This window comes from Erythranthe guttata, chromosome 11 (genome assembly GCF_056151865.1).
Source record: "Erythranthe guttata isolate IM_541 chromosome 11, IM_541, whole genome shotgun sequence".
In the NCBI taxonomy this organism is placed as follows: Eukaryota; Viridiplantae; Streptophyta; class Magnoliopsida; order Lamiales; family Phrymaceae; genus Erythranthe; species Erythranthe guttata.
This window is the reverse complement of record NC_142543.1, coordinates 10,105-20,905: the sequence shown is the minus strand read 5'-3', so window position 1 is coordinate 20,905 and position 10,801 is coordinate 10,105. Positions and strand designations below refer to the sequence as shown.

Genomic DNA, 10,801 nt, shown 5'->3' with positions numbered 1-10,801 from the left:
TAATTATTTAACATTGAATAAATTAAATAGATCAATAGACCGTAACATACTAATCTATGAAGAGTACTTCATAAAGGATGGTTCAATTATCATTTTCTTTTTGTTGAACATTGAACATAAATAGATTCAAGCACAATAACAAGATATTGAATCTTCATAACTAAACATATAAGTGAGAATTTATATCATAGTCAAGTTTTTGACATGTATCAAACATACAAATTCTCATGTTAAATATCACCCAAAGAAAGAACATGAATTCTACAATTCAGTTTAAAAGAAAGAGCATATAATACTTTACCCAATTCACATAATCCGATTCAAACGATCGGTCAATTAATTTCTAAAATCGAACACATTGAATTCAAAATAATCAAGGAATAGTATAGTTCCAATTCCACATAACTAAGGATTAGTACAATCGACCATCATGATCATATAGTTTAACTCAAGTTCACCATCAGGAGATTAGATTTAATATATTAGTCATATAAATGACAATCTACAAAATGTTGTATGAACATGTGGATGCAACGTCCCAATAGCTTGTAGCACATATGGACATAAAGTCCATCCCTATAGTCTGTATTTATACATTTAAACACACATAGATGCAATATGGCGGGATCCCTATCAGATTCATAACATGGTCGTAATAGACGTCGATATTCTGAGCCCGTTGTTAGTGGGAGCTACCCACTCTATAGTCTATAGTACCGTAGTTGGAATACCGACCCCTCCGTATTCTGTGTCTACTCGACCGATAGCCATATTAAGATTCTGACTTTCCTACACTTGACCATGCAATACCATAAATGACAAATCATTCGACTCCAATAATATAACTATGTTAGATCGAACTTGCACTTATCATAATAAACACATAACCACATATCTAACAAACATATACAAACCATTTTATTCCTTGGAGCTTCTTATTCAAATATATCATATAAACAATTCAAAATGCATAAATAAACATTGTCATACTTTATCGACACTATGTCAACACAATTATCATTCAACGTACACGTATCACATAAGAGAAGGGGATTATCATATTATTTCATATAATCACTTTCACGGTTATAACATACCAATGTAATTATCTAAAATGCATCATTCACACATTTTTTAGGTTATACATTTATGTTAACGTATAAGCATACGATAACCATAATAGCATATAATACATGAAATTCAAATCCACATACTCCATTCCAAAGAACTACAAAGAAATCGTATCAGCTTTGCAATCTAATCACATCAAGATTCCAAAACAATTTACAATCAAACCTTAATAATGAACTTCAAATTACTTAAATGAACCTATACCCTTATCCGTCCTAAATCAATCGAGAGGTATCCTTATATAGAACTATGTCATCTAAATAACGTCTTGACAACTCTTTTCATTCATATTACTATATTTTAGAAAATCTGGCAGCTTTGGTACTTCAACTTTGAAAATTCATCTCTTAAACCGTACATACAAACCGTATGAAATTTTCACGCAACGTTCACATATATGTGATTTATACCATATTAAAACAATTCAGTAAAATACTCATCAATGGAAGAGAAATAATTAACTTAGTACAGTACAACCAGCAGCATTTCAGAACAGGGCATTCAACTTCAAAAATACCAAATAAATTATTCTTTCAACGAAACCCCATGAAATTTTGCTGAGAATCAGTTTTATAAGTCTATAATCATATCCAGTTAGAATCGCATGCATCGGGCCAAGATAGAATCTAATTTAACACATAATTCATAGATGACTCAGAAACCGTGCAGTTACAGAAAACGGTTCATAACTTGATCAATATAATTCCAAATTACGCATACTATATATCAAAACGAAGCTAACAGAAATATCTACACGCACAATTAATTTCATAATTTTCAGAAAATAAATCATCGATGAAACATGCATTGGAATCTGAGCCTACGAATCTGGAAATCGAACTAGGGTTCATTGAAATCTATATTTCTTGACCTAAATCCCTAAATCCGATTCCTAAGCATATAAATCAATTAAACACATAAACATCATCTTATAATTATCATTAATTCAGTAAAGACTAAAGTCCTTACCTCTTTGAAGAAAATCGAATACAAGGAAGAAGAGGGAACCGAAGGATTCTTGGAGCTTTGGCTTGAAGGCTTTTGGGGCTGAACTTGGAGGTTATAGAGGGCACGATCCTCTTGCTAGTTTGGGGGATTCTATAGGGAAATTAATCCCATTAATAAGATATGAAACTTCCCAGAGAAGAAGGGGAAATTTGATGAGTTCTCGTTGCGTCTTGGGGAGGCAGCCGATAGTGTGAAGAGAAGGGGATCCTGCCAAGAGTGAAGGGATGTCGTAGGGAAGTTGGGAGGAAGAGAAGATGAGTCATCCTTGGTTTAGGCTAGGAAGTTATGAGGAAATTTCCCAAGGGCCCTTATGCAATATTTAAAACAATATGAGGTCCTAATAGCAATTAAAGAATACTTGGGGAGTAATTGGTGTTGTATTGACTGCCGTAGGAAGATGGGAAGAGAAGAGGAGGAAATGACTATATACATTACATGAATTATGCCTGAAAGTAGGAGGAAATTTACCTAAGGGCTATTATGCAATATCTAAAACCATGGGAGTCCTAATAGCAATTCAGAAAATAGGTTATACACTAGACTACATACTTCAAACACATACGCCACATACATGGCAATTATACACAAACCATTGATAGATGTATCTATATTCATTAAAATCATAAATCGTAAAATAATTAAAGATACATTGCATAGATTAATTATCATATCATAATTCTTATGGGATCATTTAAATTATAATTAAGCATGTACATGAGAGACAAATCAATATAATCAAAATTTAATATCATTATTAGCATAGATTAATTATTCATTTAAAGCACATAATTCTTAATCACATAAATAAAATTACTTAATCATTTAATTACATTGAATCGATCACATTTAATCAAATATAACAGATCACATAAACAGTTATGATGCTATAAACATTTACTAGTTAATTCATGAAATGGACATTATCGATTTACTCAATATAATTTCATATAATATGCTAATGAAATTGCAGAGAGTTACAATGTAGGTGGGTGGCCCCAACGTTTTTTTTTTTATAAGAGGTGGCCCCAACATCAATCTGCCCACAAATCTCATTTTGAAATTTTCATGCTTTGGAGTGTAGTGTATGCTTTTACGCACGCTGTATGTATTTCCTGATAAGGTCCTTGTCTTTTTCTTTTTTCCATCACGAATTCACAAGACAAGTATTTAAATCCAACAATGTTATGTGAGTGAGTACACGTATCCATTAACCACTGTCGAACGTGTTAAACATCAGAAATGTCAATTGAGATGAATACGTGATATGTTTTTGGTTACTTTTATTAAAAAAAAATCCTAATCCAAATAGTTAAAGATATTGTGCATCTGCAGGTTGAGACAACTCCATGTGACTACTGCCCGAGAGATGCCCCCACTTCTTCTGTTATTATCATCCTCGTGACCTTTGCATTTTCAACCAGCATAAACCATCAAAAACTACTATTTGTTTTTTCATATATTTTTAAAATGATTTTTATCTTTATTCTAATATTGTTACAACATTTCTCTATTTTGATATTATAATTTATGTTACTAGTAAAAAGTAAATTAACGTTATTTAATATGGATTTTTTTAAAAGGGAAAAATGATAACTTCGAATTCAACCCAAAAATATATTTGAATGAAATCCCTCCCTCAATTACCGACATTTTGCTAAACTGGTAAATTCACATCAATCGATTTTAATTTGACATCGGGAAAAACTACCACGTCTACCGGCAAACAACTACAAAACTCAGAGGGCACATACAGAAATATAAATTAAATGACGAACGATGATGAAATGACATTTAGCTTACAGAGACGAAGATTGTCTGCAAGATAAAACAGGCAGAATAAGAGGTCCCTACAAGCAGGCAACACCGCCGAACTGATTGCCTCATCCTGGAGCTCAATAAACCGAAGCAGTGTAGAGTCGCTTCTAAAATGTATTCACCGTCAAGAAAAAACACCTGATGATTTTATAAAAAGATATTCAAATATCGCAAATTAATGGCTTTCAACAATATCTCTATTTGTTTTTCTACTTGATAAACAAAGCAAAGCTAAACATGTAATTTTCAGCAGAGCCTTAACTTCCTACTGAAGAGATACATATGAAAACAAGTCCAGAATCCGACAAAGAGACATACCGAGCATTATGAGTAAAAGGCAAATTCCTCAGAAACACAATTCCAACATAGACTGATATATTTTAACATGTTTGATATCAATCTTAGAAAAACAAGTGGAATAGCGATAATTTTTCCAATCCCTTTCCCAGTTGCATAAACAGGAGCATTGGATGGTAGAAGAAGCATGCTGCCACCTAATGGGCCAAATTGTTACTAGTATATTTTTCATACATTAACTTTTCAGAGGATTGTTATTTTTCCAGGACTATTTGTTGCAGGGAAGTCTTGAATGTGTATGCACAATAACTTTATCACACAACAGATGCAAACCTACACTAAAAACAAACCAATATATCTGAAAGATCCAAGGATATGGATCTCATACAACCGTTTCTGTCAGTAATAAGTTTGTAATCCTGGATAGGCCAAGAACAAACATGCATTATTTGTGGAGAACTCTGAGAATACCCTTGACATGATTAGTGGAGAATCCCAAGAAATGAGATAGAAATAACAAAATGCCACTTTCTGAGTGATGCAAAGTTCACAATGTGCGTGCAAAGAACTAGCTATTAAGTATGTATATTAACAAGATAATTTCCTTCCAATATTAGGCCAAGCATCTTACCAACATTCACAAACAGGGAAATACAGTGTTCAACAGTAATGCATGCCCCAGTTACCAGTTATCAAATAGGTCAAACATAAAATGGTTCTGTGACTTACCGGCAGGCTGTTCAAGAGAGTAAGTACCATAGAGACATGGAAGGCATATGTGAATAGTTTCTCCAATAAATTTGGAAGATATGCCATGAAATAAATTGACCAACGAGGCAGATAAGAAGTCAAATGGATGGAATTTGCCATAGTGATCAGATCACCAACATAGACAAATGTCTGAAGACAGCTTATTTTTTCACCGCTAGAATGCTTTTCTGGAGAAAATAAACTTCTTCTACGATTGTGGCATTCCAAACTTGAATATGTTATCTCAACCCACCCTAGACCTGGCAGCTGCATAGGCGTCAAGCATGACTCTACCTGTGCCACAAGTGTCATACACAATATAAAAGTATCATTACCAATAGATTTTTAGATATTTGTAACATTGGAAGGTATATCACCTCTGAACAAAGACAGCTACTTCCATTTGTTAAAGCTTGCTCCTTAAAATTAGGGTAGGCACATTTTTTAAGCTTTATCACATCCTTAGCATCCATACAGTGAATATTGTTTCGGTTGGCATCGTTAGTATACTTTTCCACATCCAGACAGGTCATCGATGCAAAGGCTATGAGTTCTTTTGGACAATATGTTTGATTCCCTTTAAACTGAACTTGAGCGATCTCCTTAGTCAAAGATTGAGGAATACAATAACCATTTTCCACATTTAAATTTACACTAGGTTGATCAGAGCTAATAGAGTAAGTCTGCTCAGTCAACATAGTGATCGTCTGCTTCCACTCTTCTATAGTATGAATACGGATGCCATCCAAAGAAAATATAACATCATGACGTGAGAGATACCCGTATAATGGTGACATAGACGGCACATCCAGAACCTGTGGCGGAATCGCAAGTCGTTTCAGTTTAACAAATGACTTGGCTACGGATCATTCAGAAATAATTCAATAAAATCATGTAACTACAAATTTACACCATTAGGCTTTCACCGTGTATGTAGAATGGACTGAAGATGAAGGGAAGAAAGACTAATGCCAAGGCGCAACCAACACAAAACTGCAGAAGATAACAATTAGTCCATCCTGTTCCAGCATCAGGCGGCATACATTGCTAAGGCGGCATACATTGCTACTGGTATGTAAATTACACCTAACATTTTAGGACTAATAATACTCACACTTACCGCCGCATTGTGCCAAATACCAGCACAGTATATACGGAGAGAAGCAACCACAGGTAATGCCTGCAATGATGAGTGATTGAAAGCCACCAAAGCTCCAGGAAACAACACAGCCAAAAAGATAGCAACATACTCGATGTGCACACCCTCACTGCACCAAAGAAATTGCAGCAATCATTGTGAGGTAGATCCTCTAGCCAACAAACTCACTTATTCCCCAATTCTTAAGATGATAATATTTTACATGAATGTGAAAATTGCATAAATTGTACACCATTTTTTTTTTTTTTTTTCTTAGTTCATCAAGGAATATTTTCAAACTGGTTATGGCTGGAACAATCCCAACTAAATTATCTAATTCATGATTTACTGGCAACAATGTTAGTAGTTGCGGACACCAGATGCCCAATAGTCTGCACTCTAAGATCATAATTGCCACCATCAAAGTGCTATAGAAAAAATGTTGACAATTTTCAACTGATGAATAATCTTTCGTAGTTTTGAGGCTTGCACTACTAGTAGAGGGTTTAATGATCGTAATTTGTAACTTATTCTATATTAAATCAGGTGGTATAAAATTGATTAGCGTGATTTTTTTATTATTAATAATAAGAAATGAAATATTTTATTGAGAATGTTGGTAATTTTGATTAAGGGGTAGAATAATATTTTAATAAATTAAATAAGTAAACTGTATTCTAATAAAATAAAAAATACCTAAGTAAGACTTAAGTTGATTTGAGACAATGTTATCATCATTGAGAGTCAATAATCAGGACATTTAAAAAAAAAAGGATTTTAGAACTACATGTAGCCACTACATAGGGGAATGACAACTAAAGGACATGCTATTTTAAATTTTGTCAGCATCAATGCATGTTTAGAACGAAAGGAGATGAATCTTACCTTGCTGCTGCAAGAGCATGCCCAAGCTCATGAACAAATACGCATATGACAGAAGATAAGCACAAATATACCATATTGGGAAGTGAAATGTGCAACCCGCCAATCTGCATAAAGAGTAAGTACGAATGCAACAATGAAAGTATTGGAAACAAAAGGATGATTCGTGAGTACAACCACTGACCCACTTGTGATTTTCAAAAAGCAATAAAATGTTGGAACAACAAATGCCAAATGACCAAATATTCTAAAGTACTCCTTAACTAGCTAATACTCATTCAAATTACAAAGAATAATAATAACAAATAAAGTTGTCATAGGTTCTAAACATCTCACTATTTATTGGTAATACATAGACTGATAGAAGTATGTGCAAGTTAGAGATAAACCAAATATAACAGTTGTGACCTTTTTTCTGTTTATATAAATAACTCACGTGACATTGAAATGTTGAAATCAAGACACTTCATTTTCACATAACTTGACTTCTCGGTAAATGAAATTCAAACATCTACCTAAGAGCGGAGTAGGGCAAATGATTTATTACTAACCACAGAGGCAAGCCCAAACAAGGAGTTGCCCGTCCAGGTATTTCCGGCACATACAAGTGTTGTTCGGACCAATTCACATAGAATAATCTGAAAATAAAAAATAAATGAAAACAAAGAACAATGTAAGATTAAGGGAAAAAGCCATCGTAAACAATTCTCTTAGTTCAGGAAAAAAAAATAGACAACGTTGAAGATCAGCCACTGACTAGTGTGACTCCAAGTAAAGCAGCCAAACTAAATACGACTCCTATGGAGAACCATACCCTCAAGCACCTGCAAGGGACAAGGAGAAGATACTATATTCCCGTTAGCCCAAAATCACAATGGAAGTGGAAAAGAAGAAAAAACAAAATCACAACCTAGAGTGTCGCCGACCGAAACGAAACAAGGGTTCATTGAGGGCCGAAAATTTGAAATCACAATACCTATATGATTCACGTGATTATGCTGCTGATACAATAAACCACTAATTGAAGTTTAAGCAATTTAAACAAAAGCAAAAATCATATCAGTAGTCAGTCCTCTTTTTACCAGCAAGAGACGGTGCCGGAGAATTGCTTGATGGGACGCAGAGGTAGAAGCGTCTGATCGCTCCACCGTATTTCCCCTCGTCGACCACCATACTCCACCATCTTGATCACACCCTACTGGTATTCAATTAATCAATTAAAGTGGCTGGCTCTCTGTTAAAGCCTGAATGAGTACCGGAAGAACTAGACAGTGGAGGAGGATGAATGAATGAATGAGATTGGGTTTGGCCGTTTGGGTTTGGATTTCGCCGTATTCCTTGGAACTTGTTATTCAAATAGATTATATAAACAATTCAAAATGCATAAATAAACATTTTCAGACTTTATCGACATTATGTCAACACAATTATCATTCAACGTACACGTAACACGTACACGTAACACATAGGGGATTATCATATTATTTCATATAACCATTTTCATAGTTATAACATACCAATGTAATTATCTTAAATGTAGCATTCATACGCTTTCTAGGTTATACATTTATGTAACGTATAAGCATACGATAACCATAATAGCACATAATACATGAAATTCAAATCCACATACTCCATTCCAAAGAACTACAAAGAAATCGTATCAGCTTTGCAATCTAATCACATCAAGATTTCAAAACAATTTACAATCAAACCTTAATAATGAACTTTAAATTACTTAAATGAACCTATACCCTTATCCATCCTAAATCAATCGAGAGGTATCCTTATATAGAACTATGTCATCTAAATAACGTCTTGACAACTCTTTTCATTCATATTACTATATTTTAGAAAATCTGGCAGCTTTGGTACTTCAACTTTGAAAATTCATCTCTTAAACCGTACATACAAACCGTATGAAATTTTCACGCAACGTTCACATATATGTGATTTATACCATATTAAAACAATTCAGTAAAATACTCATCAATGGAAGAAAAATAATTAACTTAGTACAGTACAACCAACAGCATTTCAGAACAGGGCATTCAACTTCAAAAATACCAAATAAATTATTCTTTCAACGAAACCCCATGAAATTTTGCTGAGAATCAGTTTTATAAGTCTATAATCATATCCAGTTAGAATCGCATGCATCGGGCCAAGATAGAATCTAATTTAACACATAATTCATAGATGACTCAGAAACCGTGCAGTTACAGAAAACGGTTCATAACTTGATCAATATAATTCCAAATTACGCATACTATATATCAAAACGAAGCTAACAGAAATATCTACACGCACAATTAATTTCATAATTTTCAGAAAATAAATCATCGATGAAACATGCATTGGAATCTGAGCCTACGAATCTGGAAATCGAACTAGGGTTCATTGAAATCTATATTTCTTGACCTAAATCCCTAAATCCGATTCCTAAGCATATAAATCAATTAAACACATAAACATCATCTTATAATTATCATTAATTCAGTAAAGACTAAAGTCCTTACCTCTTTGAAGAAAATCGAATACAAGGAAGAAGAGGGAACCGAAGGATTCTTGGAGCTTTGGCTTGAAGGCTTTTGGGGCTGAACTAGGAGGTTATAGAGGGCACGATCCTCTTGCTAGTTTGGGGGATTCTATAGGGAAATTAATCCCATTAATTAGATATGAAACTTCCCAGAGAAGAAGGGGAAATTTGATGAGTTCTCGTTGCGTCTTGGGGAGGCAGCCGATAGTGTGAAGAGAAGGGGATCCTGCCAAGAGTGAAGGGATGTCGTAGGGAAGTTGGGAGGAAGAGAAGATGAGTCATCCTTGGTTTAGGCTAGGAAGTTATGAGGAAATTACCCAAGGGCCCTTATGCAATATTTAAAACAATATGAGGTCCTAATAGCAATTAAAGAACACTTGGGGAGTAATTGGTGTTGTATTGACTATTGACTGCCGTAGGAAGATGGGGGAGAATTACACTTTTGGCCCCTCATGTTTGACCCGTTTTCACTTTTGGTCCCCTTGTTCTAAATTGAACAAAGTTCATCTTCAAGTTTCAATTTTAAACACTTTTGATCTCCGCCGTTACATGTCCGTTAGCAAGTAACGGAAAACACTATTTTGGGGTGAAAATTGAAATTTTAAAATCTTTTGGGCCTGAAAATAATTATAAATTTAAAATAGACTACTTACAATTAAGTTTTTAAAAATATTAAGTATAATGAAATTTATTTAGTTAATTTATTTTTTTATTATTAAAAAATTAATCAAAAGTAGTATAACGAAAACTGATATTAAGTATAATGCACAATAATTTATTTAGTTAATTTCTTAATTATTCTTAAAAAAATAATTATAAGTAGTATAATAATAAGAATATTAAGTATAATTATAAATGATTTGTTTAGCTAAATTCTTTTTTTATTATTTGTTTTTTTATTATAAGTAGTATAATTAAAAATAATATTAACTATAATTAAAAGTAACTTGTTTAGTTAATTTATTTTTGTATTATCAAAAAAATTATAAGTAGTACAATTATAATAATATTAAGTATAATTCAAAATAATTTGTTTAGTTAATTTATTTTTTTGTTATTAATTTTTTTTTATCATATGTAGTATAATTAAAAATAATATTAACTATGATTAAAAATAATTTTTTTAATTAACTTTTTGTACTATTAAAAAATTAAATATAAGTAATATAATTATAATAATATTAAGTATATTAAAAAATAATTTGTTTTGTTAATTTTTTTTTTTATTATTAAAAATTATA

General features: G+C 32.8%; 1 protein-coding gene across 16 annotated transcripts; it reads right to left on the bottom strand.

Moving 5' to 3' along the window:
- Positions 1-363: 363 nt before the first annotated feature.
- LOC148766723 (membrane-bound transcription factor site-2 protease homolog) lies at positions 364-9,866 on the bottom strand. Of its 16 annotated transcripts, none has more exons than XM_088825111.1 (12): positions 9,541-9,866; positions 8,104-8,365; positions 7,932-7,997; positions 7,779-7,845; positions 7,573-7,659; positions 7,025-7,128; positions 6,122-6,269; positions 5,914-5,994; positions 5,379-5,816; positions 4,981-5,295; positions 3,940-4,092; positions 364-794 (listed from the first exon to the last, which is right to left on the bottom strand). In XM_088825111.1, the coding sequence occupies exons 2-12, from the start codon at positions 8,202-8,204 to the stop codon at positions 753-755; spliced, it is 1,602 nt and encodes a 533-aa protein (XP_088681237.1). In that variant the 5' UTR covers positions 8,205-8,365; positions 9,541-9,866; the 3' UTR covers positions 364-752. The 16 variants fall into 16 exon arrangements, with proteins under 16 accessions (XP_088681237.1, XP_088681232.1, XP_088681245.1 ...); XM_088825106.1 differs by having other exon boundaries at positions 364-789; XM_088825119.1 differs by having other exon boundaries at positions 364-789; positions 7,932-8,019; positions 9,541-9,856.
- Between the last annotated feature and the right edge of the window lie 935 nt (positions 9,867-10,801).

Bases quoted from the DNA above. Each gene is read 5' to 3' on its own strand.
- LOC148766723 (XM_088825103.1), bottom strand. From the start codon at position 8,204: ATGGTGGAGTATGGTGGTCGACGAGGGGAAATACGGTGGAGCGATCAG. The intron at 7,998-8,103 runs GTAAAAAGAGGA...TGAATCATATAG, and splicing joins TCCGGCACCGTCTCTTGCTG to GTATTGTGATTTCAAATTTT. The intron at 790-3,939 runs GTAAGCTAAATG...GGTCAAGTGTAG, and splicing joins TGCAGACAATCTTCGTCTCT to GAAAGTCAGAATCTTAATAT.